Genomic DNA, 16,822 nt, shown 5'->3' with positions numbered 1-16,822 from the left:
AGACCAAACTGATGGTGAGCAGAGTGGGTGGGTGGGAGGGTGTGTTAAATAGGTGACGGGGATTAAAGAGTACACTTGTGACAAGCACCAGGTGATGTATGGAAGTGTTGAATCACTATATTGTACACTTGAAACTAACATTATACTGTATGTTAACTGAAATTTAAATAAAAACTGAAAATATTTACAACATAATCTGTACAAATGTCACCATCTATGCATACTCATTAAACTAGCATGACATAGCTATTTCCAACAGCGTAAGAAAGCTTGTTAGGGCAGCTGGCTAGCTTAGTTGGTAGAGCATGCGACTCTTGATCTCAGAATTGCGAGTTTAAGCCCCCACATTGGGTATGTATAGCTTACTTTAAAAAAAAAAAAGTAAAAAAAAAAACAAAAGTGAAAAGAAACAGAAAGCCTCTTGTGGACTCCCTTTCCAGAGCATCTATGCAAATTATTTTCATGTCTATCTATCTGCCTGTCACAAATATTCACTAGTGGCAGAGTGACCCAGGGGCAGAAAACAGGAGTCTAGATCCTACTGTGTTGCTTAGTGCTCTTGCTATGCTGGGAATTCATAAACCTATTTTTCAAGTTACCACTAGGCCTGGCTGAGCCCCCCCGTAGGCTGAGCACAGACTCACCCTCCGAGTCCCACCAAAGTACAGTGTAATTACTGTCCACTTCCTAGAAGAGCTAGGTTATCAAATAGTCCTCAGAGATATGAAGCCACATTTCCCCCTATGGGTTCTTTTAGCCAGGCTGCCTTAGTGATAATATAGGCAGGTCAAGGAGGAGGAAGTGAGGAAGGATTAAGAGAAACACCAATTATGGACCATATATCATGTTATTTTATGCTGGCCATTAAAGTACCTTAAATAACCAAAGATATCGGTGTTTTCACTGAACTCTTTGTGTTCATGAATCAGATTTTAGACAGGGCCTATTGGGAAAAGCCCACAAGAAAGAATCCAAAAAGCCACAACAGTCTGACAGACTGATTTCTTAGCTGACATTCTGTGTGACATTCGACAGATGCTCTATCCATCAGGATGTGACACAGTGTTAGAGGTAAATGTCACATATCAGGGCAATGTTCTGGGCCAAAGAGCAAAAGAAGTGATCTCAATGACGAAGTCTGAAGTATAGATAACATGTGCCCAAACCCATTCCCCCTCAAACTGTAGAGCACAGCCTGGTAACTACCAAACTTCTAGAACTAAGTAAGTGGCTGAGTGCGGCATGCACCTCTTTGAAATATGGGCTATATTTTGTTTGAGACCAAACAGTCTGCTGAACTACCCAAGTCAGTTCACCAAGAGAAGCTCGTTTTTTTTGTTTTTTTTTTTAACGTTTATTTATTTTTGAGACAGAGAGACAGAGCATGAACAGGGGAGGGGCAGAGAGAGAGGGAGACACAGAATCTGAAACAGGCTCCAGGCTCCGAGCTGTCAGCACAGAGCCCGACGCGGGGCTCGAACTCACGGACCGTGAGATCATGACCTGAGCCGAAGTCGGACGCTTAACCGACCAAGCCACCCAGGCGCCCCGAGAAGCTCGTTTTTTGCTCTTTCCTGGGAAATCTGGGAATCACTAAACTACCAGCACCACCCAGTGACAGAAGTCTCTGTGAGTAAGAGCCATAAGCAATGTCACTGGTAAGAAATAACTCTGAGCAGTACGCATGTCCTTGAGGCAACCGGCCACAGGGATCAAGGACAAGAGTAAAATGTCACAAGGCTTCTCAAGTGCTCTCCTGCCAGCTGTCAGAAGTGTGAAACCAAAACTCATTTCCTAATAAATGTTTTCATTTCCTTTGTACATGACAAAAGGTTGAGGGGTGATAAATGGGAGGGGCTGGAGAGCAGAGGTCTCTGGAGGTAAGAACCTGAGGCAAATGTCCTGCACACAGAGGCGGAGATTCATTGTTAGTCCCAGGGAATGACAGGATGGTGGTGGTAAAAATATCTTATACAATTATGTTCTCACCTAGGAGTCATTTTACATCTAAATAAGATCATATCTGATACATGCTTATTTTGCAGATTTAAAAACAACGGAGGCCCAAGTAGTACTTCATCAAGGTTACACAGCACATTTCGAGGGTGCCCCTTTTCTTCTGATGGGGAAAAACTGGGATAAAAGCATACTATAAGCTTTCCCAGCATATTGCTTGCCATTACATTCTGCTCAGGGATGGGCAGGATAGTGGGAAAGAAAAAAGTGGGGCTGTGGGTCCCACTGTGTTCACTTTAATGATTACTCATCTCACCTGGCCTCTGCAGCAAGCAGTTCATCGTAGTGCGAGGACCGCTGGTCGTCATCCTGCCGGTATCGGATCACTGTGGCTAGGCCTTTGCTGACGAGGGCCTCAGCAATGTTTCTGCAACAGAAAAGATAGGTCAGTGAGCACTAGAGGTACACATGGGGCTCAGTCAACAGAAATAATAACAGTTAGCACCTGGAGGTCTTAACGCATCCTGACACGGGGAGGGAGAAGCCAAGGATTTCAAGACCAGTGAGTTGTTAAGGCTAGAAATCCAAATGAAAGGTAGAATAACAAAGTTCCCTAGCTCAGCATCTTTCTGGTTACTACAGTCAGATGCTATATCAATCCATACATAAGAACCAGCAGAAAATATCTGTAAAAAGCCCACATTAGACAGGGCTATTTACAGAATGTTATAAACAAGCCACTACCCTCAAGAAAAGTCTGCTCTAAAATATCAAGCACACAGATAAAAAACAGAACACATAAAAGCATGACCTAAATTTCTTAAAATCTCCTTTCTAGCCTATAGTATAACTAGAAAATGCCTTATTCCAGCTTGGCAATGTTAGAAAAGTTAGTTTAACATAACACCCCCAGTAATTCTCTTCTCCTCAGAACTCCTGACAGTGGTTCTCCCACTAAAGGGGGCTTCTAGAAGGTAAGGCTATGAATGGATTTGGGAGGGAGGGTTACTGTGGTGGAATGAGAGTCCATTATGAAGAAATGGCACGAGATGGGGGAACAAATAAAGCAAAACATGTAAAATCTGAGATGAGCAGCTCTGGAGCAATACTCCAGATAAAAGTCCTTTTAGGACTACAGGAATATTCTAAGTAGACTCCTGCTTCAAGCAATTCTCGAATGTGTTGAATCCTCTTTTCTTCAGTAGAATACGAGGTGTCACGTGGTTCGTACTCTAACTAGAGCGTACATTGGAAATGACGCTCAGACAACTAATGCGGCAGATCCGCCTGGTTCCTCCCCAAGCTGGAAAGGAACCTTTGATGTGAAGCAAAAACAAGCTGCAAACTGTAAAACCGAATTTTCAAAAATTACCTGTAGCCAGCACTGGAAGACAAGAGGCATGATACTGCTGGGGGAGAGTGGTGGTTATATCTTCCTTTGTGCCTGTCATAGTTACACCAAAGGCCCCACTCAAACCATCTGGTTGACTGCCCTTCAGGGAGGAGGTAGGGTAAGCAATAGGCTACCGTACCATATGCTAGGATTTAGTGTTGTTTGGAAACGTAGTTAACTCTTAACACACCGGTGTTCTTAGAACCTCAGACTCGAGATGCTGGTGACTGGACTAACCACCCTATGTGCATATTTAAGCCACTGAAGGGCTCTCTTCATCGAAACCCAGGAAATTACTCTTTTAAAAGAAGAAGAACAGAATATGTGAGGGTAGAGAAAATAGGAAAAGATGCTATGGCTGATTCTCTCTCATTATGTGCCCCTCTGCTGCCTGTTTATCTACTGCCAGCACGATATTAATATCTCCAAACCGCCGCGGAATTAGCACTTCTCAAAATCCACTCCCACAAAGAGGCTGCTTTGCTGGCCACCCTGTCTCCTGAGTCACTGCAGAAGCGTGCTGGCAAACACTGTCATTATCACAGAGTGGGGTTTGGCTGCATGGAGAATGCCAACAGCCCAGAGTCAGCAGCTGTAGGTATTGCTATATGGTGAGAATTAATTGAGGGTGTTACCAGAAAGCCCCCAGAAGGGCAGGAGGGTGGCTCCACCCACCCACAGGCCAGAGAGGAGAACGGGGACACCCCCACCTGTGGCAGGTTGAGAGGTCTTGGGGATTTGAAATGCCTGAAGAACAAACACCTATTTGTTACTGCATTTTGAACTACAGCGCATTCACGTTTTATAGTCAACACACAGGGTTTGGAGAAGAAAGCTGGAATGACTGAAAAGGCAAGAAGAGATTCACACAAATACACTTCTACATGAAGAGATAGAGAAACAAAGCAAAACAGTACAAATGTTTAATGATCCACTTGTGTTACTGCTGTTCAAATCAATTTACAGAACTGAACTTGAGGACCTGCACAGCCAGCAGAGAACCAAGGGCACAAACCTTCCCTTCTGTTACCTATCAGCTAACAGACATTCTTAGATGAACCAGGTAAGGCCTCAGATTCCCACTCCACAACCTGCCCACGACCAGCCTTTCCCTTCTCTCCACAGCTTAGAGGGTTAGTAGCTACATTCTGTTCACTTCTTATCCCTAATTACAGATTTCTCCTGAAGGGACAGTGGTGCTGGTGCTTAGTGAGCAGCAAGGAGAGTAAGAGCACATGAAATAATAACAGCTGTCATTGTTGGGTATTTACTACAAGCCAAGCATGTGAAAATAACATCAAATGTATTTTTTTCTTGGTGTGTGCTCCCTTGTGAGAATTCATTACACCATCTTACAATTATAAATTGACTCTCTATCTTCCTTTCTAAATTAGGAGGTCTAAGAGGGCAAGGGCTGCATATTTCTGTATCCAAGTGTCTAGTACAATACTTGGCATAAAGTAGGCAGTAAATATTTCCTGAATGAACTTAGTTTACTTAGGATAACTTTTTGTTTATTTGTTTTTTTTTATCTTTTATTTATTTTTGAGAGACAGAGTAGGAGCAGGGAAGGGGCAGAGAGAGGCAGACACAGAATCCGAAGAAGGCTCCAGGCTCTGAGCTGCCAGCGCAGAGCCTGAAGCAGGGTTTGAACCCACAGGCTGCGAGATCATGACCTGAGCCGAAGTCGGGTGCTTAACTGACTAAGCCACAAAGGCACCCCAGGATAACTTCTTAAATGTGGCAAAATCACATTTAATTTTATTTTAATACCTCCTGAAAATGTTGAGATACCATTTGGATTATCAGAAAAACACCTAATCACTTTGGAAATATAGCCCTGGAAAATTATTATCCTAAGCATCTATTAGCCACGCTTGCCCTGCATAGAGTTAAGGACAAAAGCTTTCTACGTGCCTTACTAGCTTTTGTCTTTCTCCTCCCCATTATCTAAAATTTGAAATTAAAGAGAATGAGAGGGAGAGAGACAAAAAAAATGGAATTAGCCTAGATCCATGTACTTGATGCTCTCATTCACTTCTTTTGGCCACTAATGAAAGGTCCGGAGATTTTCCCCTTGGCCAACGATGGCTCATAACCTGACACTGGTGTATTCATCAGTTGCCCAGTGGAAAAAAGAGAACATTAAATTGTGTGCTATGGCATTAGGCTGCTTTAGACAAATTTATAAGTTCTGCTTTCTTGAGTGTATCAGTAATTCTACTTCAATTACACATGTCTGGCTCGAATGGATAATTCACAATCAGCATACAAAAAGGGACCTAACAGCCTTGGAAGTCTAACAGGAAATCATCTCTCTGTATCAGCTAGAAATACAAGGAATTAGTGCTGGGACTGAAACGCTTCTCCAAACTAAAAGATAAATTTATATTCTGGTAATAGTGAACCATCTCCATCAGGCATGATCGGGTGTTCCTGATACAAACACAAGCAACATAGGCCTCACATACAGGCTTTCTCAAAAGGTCCCCAGGTAGTTGACATCTTCCCTACCCGCTTGTTTCCACAGTAAGCAGGTTGCAAAAAGCTCACACTTTCCCATTATAAGATACATTTGAAACCACGGGGTACTATATTCTGCCAACATGGTGAACAGGTGTTCTAGGCCTACACATGAGAAGAGGATTCTTCAAAAGCAGATTTGAATTACAGTAGTTTATAATTGATCACATTTTGCCTAGCCCCTACCCCAAGACACTGAGAAGTCAGATAATTGTTTAAGAATGTCCCAACTTAGCAGTGTTTATGTGTGTAATTTTGAAACAAACTTACAGAAAAGTTGAACTCGCTGTAACAAAGAAATGCCCTCCTTTGATCCATTTGAGAGTAACCAACCTGTTATACCCTCACCCTCAAAACTTTTCGTGTGCACTTCCTACAAACCAGGATATTTTCCTACAAAGTCAAAACATGAAATGAAAAGAAGGACACATCACTGCCACCTAATCCACAAACTCTACTCAAATTTTGCCAATTATTCCAATGGAATACTTAGTGGGGGGAAAGATCCATGTCTCCTTAGTCTAGAACAGTTCCTTAATCTTTCTTAGGCTACCCCAAGGCCTTAACACTTTTAAAGAGTATAGATCAGTTATTTTGGTGTGTCCAGTATTTCTTTGTGATCAGATACAAGTGATGCAGTTTTGGCAGGAATACCACAGAAGTGATGGATGTACTGTTCCCTTGGCCTCCTATGAAATGCATAATTTACTGACAACGTTCACTTTGATCACTCAATTAGGGTACTGTCTATCAGGTTTCGCCACTGTAGTTACTCATTTTCTCTTTATAATTGATAGGTATTTTTTGAGGAGACCCTTTGAATTATGTAATTTTCATCCCTCAAACTCCCAAGTTATTCATTTGTTTAATTATATCAATACAATGTCATGGAATATCATTTCATTTAAAGTCATAATCCATTACTATCATTATTTGTTGTAATGTTGAAATTACTTCCAATTTGGCCAGTGGGGGCCATGTCAAGCTGGTTTCTGTTTCCTATGGACATGCCTCCACCCCCATCATTCCTTGAGTACTTCCTTGCTTTCTGGTAGAACAACATATTCCAGGCTTATCTTGTACGGTTTTCTGCAGCTCTGAAATTAGCCATTTATCTAAATAGCCTACATTCACATCTTTATTTCTATACATTTATTTCTATATCAATCTATAACTACTGAAAACCATGTGCGGCAGTCATGAAAATGTGCCTCTCGGATCTCTAACTGCAGGAAGTGTAATTGACTGACAGTCCCAGCTGCTGTGCTCTGAAATCCATCACTGTTTCAGCCAAGGCTATGCTTCCCACCAGCTGCTCCTAGACTGAGCACAGCAGATACCAAGGCAGGCCTATTGCTGAGAGATGTGGGACTCCTCTGATGGCAACTCTGGCTTGAGGACTCCTTGTTGGCTTTATGGTAACTCTCTTAGAACTTGGCCAATTAGACTTTTCCAATTCAACCTTCCTTTCTTCGCACTCTTTGCCACCGAGATTAGACCTGCACTGCAGTCTGATGGCACTCCCAGCCTCTTTCAGCTCCCTTCCCATTTTCCCTCAAAAGGGTCTTCCCCAATTAACCTCTTTCATGTCTAATTCTGTCTTGGCATCAGCTTTTTAGAGAACCTGAACTAATAATACCAGGAGTTTACAAAGATACCAACAATCCTACCCCTAACAACTACAGCATTCGTTTTCATTTTCTTCCTTTTCTTCTGACAGCAAGAAACCTGTATTCCATTATCCTTAACAGTTTTACTTATATGAATAACCTTTGCTATATACATACATACATACATACATACATACATACATACATATATACATACATACACTGTCTCACACATTCTGTGACTTCCAGGATTTGGTCCTAACAGTAGAACTAATTTAAAGGGAATGCATCACTTGATAAAACAGAACCTGGGCGGGGCACCTGAGTGGCTCAGTGGGTTAAGCACGTGCTCTTGATTTGGGCTCAGGCCATGATCCCAGGATCATGGGATTGAGCCCTACATTGGGCTCTGTGCTGAGCGTGGAGCCTGCTTGGGATTCTCTCTCTCTCCCTCTCTCTCTCTCCCTCTCCCTCTCCCTCCCTCTCTTCCTCTCTCCCTCCCCCCTCCATTCTCAGCTCCTTTCCCCCACTCATGCTTTCTCTTTAAAATAAGTTAAAAAATAATTTTCTTAATGAATAAAACAAAACAAAATCCCCCAAAACAGAACCTGGGTTTACATGGGTAAGTACTTCAAGAGTGGGCATGGACAGTAATACCATTACATACACTTGCTCACATGCATGCATCTGAATAGGAATAACAGATAACTCTCAATGGCTCTGGCTCGCAGATCTTCATCTAGCTGTTGGAGCTTAACATTTACCACTTAGAAAACATCTACATTTTATCAGTCACTGAGCTGTCCATGGCGATTGCAAAAGTGGAATATTTTCCTCAAAGCAAACATACACGTGGACACATATTCAGAATAATGTAAGCCTATAAAGAAATGGCTCTACACTATATTCTAGTCAAGGCTAAACAAAGGGTTGAAAGATAATCAACAGCTCAATTCATTTACAAAAGTCACAATGTTGTCAGAGGTTCATATTTCACACACACACACAAACACACACACACACTTTCCATACAATGTTTACAGTACCTTCAAGGCCCTGTAGTCAAATTTCATAAACTGAGCACAACATGCACCCCATGGCTATTCATTGTGAGAACATGGATGCAACAAGACATCAGGCATGTCGCCTGGCCCCCTGTCACTCATGACCCCTCAAAGAGTCCAATGTCTGAAAGCCAAAAAACTGCCTTCACATTCTTTTCATATTGGCTGTACCTCTGCCATAAAGATAGGCTTTCTCGTAAGTGCTGGGATGGAGATCCCCGGCTGACAGGGTTCCAATATTGATTTCTAACATACCAGATGGCACATCTCACTTTTCCTCAGCTACATAGGGATGTTCTACTGTGGGGCTGAACCACAGAGAAGTTAAAGGGTGCTGACGTCTTTCTTTGCAAATAGGTAAGAGAAAAGAGGAAGGAGGGAGAGGTCACCACAGTATTTAACACGTAGGCAGAAAGCAGCAAGGATGAGAAATCTGTTTTCTTCAGAATATTAGGTCCACCTTTAATCCTATGGTTGGCTCTCCACTCTAAAAGACAGTGCAGAAGTGGGGAAAATGATTAATGGCTAACAGGCCCAAAAGCCAGGCTCCCTTTAGATCTTCTTTACAAGTTCACACTAAGACCTCTAATATCTATGCCCTTTGAGGCAGGAACCTGACAATTTCAGGCTTGAGATAGACTTAGTTTTTATAGGCTGACAAAATAAGGCTATAAAGGGCAAGAGCGAAATTCTAGATGAGAGGCATCTACAGACAATGGGCAATGAATAGGTCTCTTTTATCATGTTACTGTTTTTCAACCAGGCCTCAAACTAGGAAAAAGTCTTACAGAGCAACAAGTAGCTTCTGAAAACTCGTAAGTAAGTCTCCAATGGATCACACATTGCCCCTTGCACCCACAGTCCTTCATCCTCCAATCTCCAATGACTGAGGTCCCATGAATCTGGAACAATGATGCACCCCACATGCACATTTTTCTTAAAATACATCCAGGAGGCACTTCCCACATAACCAAGCAGCATATGTAGACAGGAGATTCTGTTTTAGAAGCATCAATAATTAGAAACATCTGAGGTGGCACAACATCCTTTATAGATTTACCAAATCTCTCTCCTACCATATTCCCTATTTTTTCACTCCCCCTTTGAACTAATGTAATTCTAAAAATAACTAAAATAGATTTTTTAATCATTTTACTCTCAAAGGCTCCTTTTTCTGTTTAAAAAGTCCTGTTACCAGGATGACCACCAAAGGACCTGAAGAGTGGCTAGAGACTTTCTCAGAATTCATGACACAAATTGAAAACAAAGAGGAAGATTCAAATGCCTCGATGTCCCTAGACAGGCTTAGCCAGAGATGAGGGTGAAATGAGGAGAAAAGCAGTGGTTACCATGGGCTATATTAAGGTACCTGGAGTCTTAAGATATGACATCCTTGGTCCAGACTCTGAGATCCACCTACCCAGCTGTGGTTATGTGAAACATAAGACACAGCGTGACCCACAGAGAAGCAAGCCAGACTCAAGCACGACCAACTATGGAATGGGACTGACCTGAACACCCTAGAAGCAAATGAAGGAAAACAACTCACTCTTCTGAACAAAACTCTCTGATAAGTTTTAGTTCACATTTAATGAGCATTCAGATTATGTACAGGTTCTAAACACAACTGTTCTGCCGATGAGAGCATTTTCTAAAGACTAGAGTTGAGATACGAAAATCAAGAACTCTTGGGAACGACTGTCTTTTCTTTATACTTTAATGAATCCTAATCATTCTTCCTCAGGGGGAGGAGAATGCGGAAGGAAAGAGTGAACACTGATAGAGACATACTTCAGTTTGAAGAATTCAAAAGGATACACAATTCAAATGAAACCAAAGAAGGCCCATAAACAAGGCTGGCAGAAAGGAAGAAAGAAAGACAGGAAAGGAAGGAGGGAGGGAGGGAAGGAGAAAGGGAAGACAGAGGGGAAAGAAAAAGAACAAAGATCATTCCATGAATAAATTACTGTTTTGTAGACAGATAAGTCCTTGAATGCCCACAGCACACATCCATCAAAACTTCATTACTAATAACAGGCTTACTCCTGAGTACTGACAAAGCCTCTCTAGCTTCAGAGGGGCCTCTCAGAGCTTCAGCCATGTCTCAATGAGCAACCAACAGTAAGTACTCTTCGATTTAGGAAGAAAAATAGAAGCAAAGCTATCTAGGGACCAGGGTTTCAAAAGTGGGGGATGAAGAGATGTCACTTCATATTCAACCTGTCAAGAATAGGTAATTCTCTACTTCAACGTGTCTCTGAGCCTTATCACGCCCATTGCCTTATTTGCACTCATGCCCTACACAAGATCATACCTAGTCTCGATCTCCTGAAAGAATAACTAACAGATAGGAAAATACAACAGAAATATACTTGGAAGCAGTAGAATTAAACATGTAACCCACTTTGTAACTCTGGCTAGTGGAGAGAAGAGTGTTGAAAAATATGGGTCAAAGTGATTTAGAAAAGGAGGGGGAAGAAGCATAACATCAAATAGTTACATAAAATAGTTATGCGTACTAAATAGACAATTTTATTCTGCGCCCCCCCCCCGGATTTCTTCAGTACTGTCATCTTATTGCCACCTCTTACGTGATAGTTTCATTTACTCAGCAATATCATGGTTACGGCTTTATAAGACAAGGAAAACTGGTATTATACTCTATTATGCCAGCTCCTCTGAGTATCGCTGCGCTTACCAGTCATATCTGAGGAAGTTAGGACAATGATGAACCTTGGATGATGTATGAGGGGCATATTAAGTATAAGTTAAAATAAAATGATGTCCACCATTAAATATCTAATATTTTCCTCAACGTGCAACCCTCAAAATAAGACAAGAAAAACAGTGAAGAAAAAAAATGTCTGTTTAATAGACAGAAACTGCATGCATGGACTTTTCTGAATCTCCCTTATACTATAGGACAGAACATGGAGTATGTACCCAAAGTTACACTCCCTCTATGAGACAAGCATGCTTCTTTCCCAAGAGATAAACAGATCCTTCAAAAACAATTAAGCAATTAAATATTGGATCTAGCTTGAAGAAAATAAACTGTCTAACAAATATGTACTCGCAGTCCAGCCAAACTGGTCCCCTCAATGCTAAATATGCCATGCAGCTACATTTCCAACTATCCATAGGACATGTGAATTCATATGATTCATCACCATGTAAAACTCAGCATTTCAAAAATAACACTCCCTTCCCCAGATTAAGCTTTTCTAAAATCTACTAAATCAGCTCATTCTCCTAACGTCTCCAACTGTAGGGCCATCATACTCCCAGTCCCCTTGGCCTGATGTCTTTTACTTCCACATAAAATTAGTTGTCAAAACTGAACTCCAGTCTCCAAAGTTTCTCTCATGAATGCTTTCTTTCCTTTCTTTCTACCCCAGTTGCGGGTCCCACTGCCTCTCACCTGGGCTTCTTACATCACCGCCCCCTCCCTGCCACCCTTGCAGTGCCCACCAATTCCAAACACTGTGCGCTGAGGCCTCTAAAAGCATAGGTCTGGAGAATAATCCTCATTCTCAAGCCCACCACGATCGTAAGAGAGCTTTTGTTTGAAAATATCCAATACGGAGAAATATTAAGTTATCATATGTGAAACAATGATAATGGAGGGGAAGGAGAAAAGGGGGACACAGAGAGAGAGAAGGAAAGAGGAGGAGAGGGTTAGGAGAAAGAAAATGGTTAGAGGGAAAGAGGGGAGACTAACTCTGTTTTTAGTACTATTCTAAGACACTTGACACATTTATTAAAACCACTTAATGGTCACAAAATCCTGATGGGTTAGGAACTCTCATCATCCCTATTTTGCAGATGAGAAACATGAGGCACAGAAAGTTTATAAAGGTCATAAGCGACAAGTTGTAACCAAGAAAGGCTATGCACAGAGACTTGGCATTTCAGTGATGAAAAGGATCTTGCTAACCACCTTACCCAGACCTCATGCTAGAAGCATCAGATGACAGAACTATTTCTTTGATTTTCACTCAAAAGATAATTTCGGATTTAATGAACATCTACTGGGAGTTTACTATAGGATAGGCCTTTAACGCACGTTAATCTACTCCTGCTTGCAATGCAGAGATGATATGTATAAACAGTAAACAGTTTCAGACTTAACCACAAACAATCCTGTTTCTACATGTCAGAGCCATGACTAGAAGCCAAATTTTTTGTTCCAATTTGTTTTCCTTTGACTAAACAGTGCCACAAATTCGAGTCACAGACTATTAAAGGCATTCTGCAACAGAGCCCTCATATATCTCTCTATCACCTATTCCATTAAATGCCTTTCAATCTTCTGCTCAATCGTCTTAGCTACCAAGAGTCTTGCATTCTCCCCGTCTATATGCTGTTGGCTGCACCACTCATTTTGCACTCATCTTTGCACCGCTGTATCTTATTTTCTTCCTTTGTGTATGAATCTGGTCTTCCTAACTAGATCATATTCCTTACCAGTCCAAAATGTGCCACTTAGTAGACACTTAATAAATATTTATTGGCTAGCTGACTGATTTCACTCTTGAGTTCCCAGGGGGTTCTGTGGGCATTAGATGAAAACAAAGTAATAACTGAGTCATAGAATTTTTGAGCAAAAAATGTCCAGAGAGATAAACCAATCCAAAACCCACCAAAAGCAGATAAAGACAGACCCAGAGAGAAACTGAATATTTTTAAATGGGTTGTCTAAAGAAATGTAGAGAGTGACGCCACCACTACGGGCATCTAAGATCCTTCGGATTCTCAGTCTATTTCCAAAATTTAGCCGAACGTTAAAAAAAATATCTACCCACATATTATAAATTGATCACTCTATTACTAACATTAGCTAAAATACATACTAAACATTTAATTATAATAATTAAGTACAATTATGATAATAATTGTCTTCTAGGCATTCAGAGGACTTTTTTGGGGGGACAGGGAGAAATGATTCAAAATGTCTGATGACTTTTCTCTCAATATATATTCCAACACAAGGTAAAAATGCACATTGTAAACCTAAGTATGCTTTCTTCATCTCCTATTTTCTATGCTCCCCTTTCCCTTAAGAATTGAACATTTTGCAAAAGAGCAGTGTGGGAGGCATGGACAGAGGTGTATGGTGCGAATGTCCTCAAACTTCACTCCCTCGGTAATAGTGGGGGGCATTAACTGAATTTGTATAGTCACTCAGGGGGCTCTTTCCTACCTGTCCTGGACTCACAAATTAATTCACTGACCCAGAAGAGGTCCTACTACAAATGATGATCGCAGCCATTCCATACTTTTGTGCGTGGTCTTTATACATGTTTGAAAGACAAATATTCACACGTTAGACAACTGCCATCCCCTTTTAACAGAAAGCAATACACCGTTGTTGGAACTTTGTACCATGGAAGATGAAAATCATCAGATGCCTACTATGTCCCCAGCAGCCAGCGCATGAAAACATTGACAACGGCTCTGTCAATTACAGACTCCTGCCTCGGGAGTGATGCGAAGGAGAGGAGGCAATCAGAATTCATTTACAATGGTGTCTTGCCCCTGGGGCAGCATCCCATGCAGATGGTGATGGTGTTCGAGCCACACTGCACCAAAGTAAAGACTACCCTGTTTCTTGGTTCTTGACCCTTTGGAGCTGCCCTGATCCCCATTTATTATCCAAGTCTGATGCTCTGGCCTTTGGTCAGTTTTCTTAGCTCCTCATAACTTCCCAACCTATCATCTTCTTTTTTAGGACAACTTATTGTTGTTCCTTGCAACCAAGAGCATCTTAATGGATTTAACTGACAGCATGAAGTTGCATTCCCAAGAGTTTAAAGACAAAGCCCCTAAGCATGGGTTACACAGGTCACAGTGTCCTCTAAACAAGGAAACCTGGGAGCCAAAGCCTAGGGTGAAACGTAGGTGCTGTACTAAGGCCTGCAGAAGTCTGTAGGCCCAACAAAGGCCACACAAGGGTGCTCTCTTCCCGGAGTCCCACTGTATCATCCAAATGTCACCCCTTCACAGATTCCAAGGCAGGTGGTGGGGCAGCACTAATCTTTAACCTTTTGCTTAGGTACTCAGGGAGGGAGGACGACTCTATCTTGCCTGCACTACTAGCTGGGTAAGGACTTATTGGTGTGGTAAGGACTTATTATCTGGACCTGAATACTAAATTCAGGTTCCCCAACCAACCTGTAACCCAACAGTTCCAGTCACCTTGCTAAAGAAAAGGAGAAGTGCAGGAGAAGATGAGAAGCTACGTATGGATGGAATGAGGATACAGCCACTGGGAGAAGAAATAAAAGTTAGTTTAGCATGTAATATATGAAAGGTGAATATTTTAAAGTCAAGAAAACATGTATCTATGCTGTTATAAAGATATTACTACATTTAGGTGTAAGGATCAATTATAAGTGCTTCGAACAATGAATGAACATGGGTAAATGTAAAGTAGGTCTGCTGTTAGTGAAAGAGATACTCTACCAGTTAGTTCATTTGAGTTTCTAAACAAAAATGATGTCCCAACTACATTCATTTTAATGAAAACAAACAAACAAACAAAAACCAAATTAGAGGTGGTAAAATGCTTAACAGGTCCAAAATTTATCATTAGGAACTATAACCATTCCATTTTAGCTTAGTTTATTTGGTCTGTTTGCTTTCCAAAATGCACACAAGAGGAAACCGACTTTCTAAAAAAGACATTGACAGTGTGGCTGAGTTTCTCTTTTTTTTTTTTTTTTTAAAGGAGGGTCTAACACAAGGCATTATCTCATATCAACACTTTCATGGGGCAAAAGGATCTTCATCTAAATTATAAAAAATGAGTGAAGAGACAGGATAACACAGTACAAAAAATCATCTAAATTATAAAAAATGAGTGAAGAGACAGGATAACACAGTAAAACAGATGAATATGATAAAAAAATGTTAAGAATAAATGTTGATCAATTCTCTGAGAGAAGTTACACACAGCATTTTTATTTATTCTTCAATAGTGAAAGCCACTTAATGTTTCTCACTTCCTCCAGCCCTTTGTGGCCATAGAGAGCAATTATGAGCTTGTTTCATAAAGAACTCATGGCACAGAGCAGTGATTCAGGGCAGAGGATCTCGGTTCTTACCCCAGCTCTCCGGCTGTTTAAACTCTTGTAAAGGAGCTAAGCCTGTACCAGTTTCTGTATCTATAAAAAAAGGGAGTAGATGAGACTAGATAGAATGTATGCGAGCTAGACATAATTTAAAAATGAACTACCACTTACTGATCAATAGTCATACATATTCTATAACAGCTTCACATTTCTACCAATATTTTTATATAGCACTAGCTGATAATATTCAAGGCAACGTAGATTGTGTATCATTTTAGTAAATATAGAAACATGAAGATATGTTTATATACATTTCTGGTTGTGGTTTGTAGAGCACTGTAGCAGCAGGCACAATTTCTTCCAATCTTTCTATGAGGGTCTGGAAGAGCCCTATCCTTTCTGTGCACACAGTGGTGGTAAAGGATGGGAAGTCAGGCTGCTTGACAAATTTATTTATGCTCGACAAATATTTACTTACTCTTGACAAATATTATTCTGTTCAACTCTTTAATGTCCACTATTTCTTTAACATATAATATGTTACCGGGGCGCCTAGGTGGCTTGGTTAAGCATCTGACTTTGGCTCAGGTCATGATTTCACAGTTCGTGGGTTCGAGCCCTGTGTCCAGCTCTATGCTGACAGCTCAGAGCCTAGAGCCTGCTTTGTATTCTTTGTCTCCCTCTCTCTCTACCCTTCTCCTGCTTGTGCTTTCACTCTCTCAAAAATAAACATTAAAAAAAAAAAAGATATAATGTTACCCAAGTGTTCAGGAATATTAAAAGAGGGAAATTAAAAAAGGGATGAGCAAATAAAAGATATATGGTAGATTTTCTTTCTTTTTTTTAATGTTTGTTTATTTTTGAGAGAGACAGAGTATGAGAGGGGGAGGGGCAGAAAGAGAGAATCTGAAGGAGCTCCAGGCTCTGAGCTGTCACCACAGAATCTGACGTGGGGCTCGAACTCACGAACAGTGAGATCATGACCTGAGCTAAGGCTGGACACTTAGCCGACTGAGCCACTCAGGAGCCCCTATGTGGTAGATTTTCTATCAAGGAAACCAAAGTGCAAACTTCTGGATTCTTCACTGGCTAGTTCCTTTTACTTCAGTAAAGTACTTTTTTCAGTGGCAAGAAACTGACTTAACTCATTAATAGAAATGTGTTCAAAGAACTGATTCAAGAGTAGAGCTGTCATGTAACAGG

The 16,822-nt window shown here is 41.1% G+C and overlaps 1 protein-coding gene across 1 annotated transcript in view; it reads right to left on the bottom strand.

The window, feature by feature from the left end:
- Window positions 1–16,822, bottom strand: part of SND1 (staphylococcal nuclease and tudor domain containing 1) — a 424,279-nt gene that overhangs the window by 190,722 nt on the left and 216,735 nt on the right. The window contains exon 13 of the mRNA XM_047094810.1: window positions 2,273–2,383. Within this exon, the coding sequence (XP_046950766.1) occupies window positions 2,273–2,383 (111 nt within the window). The remainder of the gene's footprint in view (window positions 1–2,272; window positions 2,384–16,822) is intronic.

This window comes from Lynx rufus, unplaced genomic scaffold (assembly GCF_022079265.1).
Source record: "Lynx rufus isolate CCGP_SWC_20201006 ecotype Redwood Valley unplaced genomic scaffold, mLynRuf1.p SCAF_4, whole genome shotgun sequence".
Classification (NCBI taxonomy): Eukaryota; Metazoa; Chordata; class Mammalia; order Carnivora; family Felidae; genus Lynx; species Lynx rufus.
The sequence above is the reverse complement of the archived record's forward strand: the minus strand, read 5'-3'. Positions and strand labels throughout refer to the sequence as shown.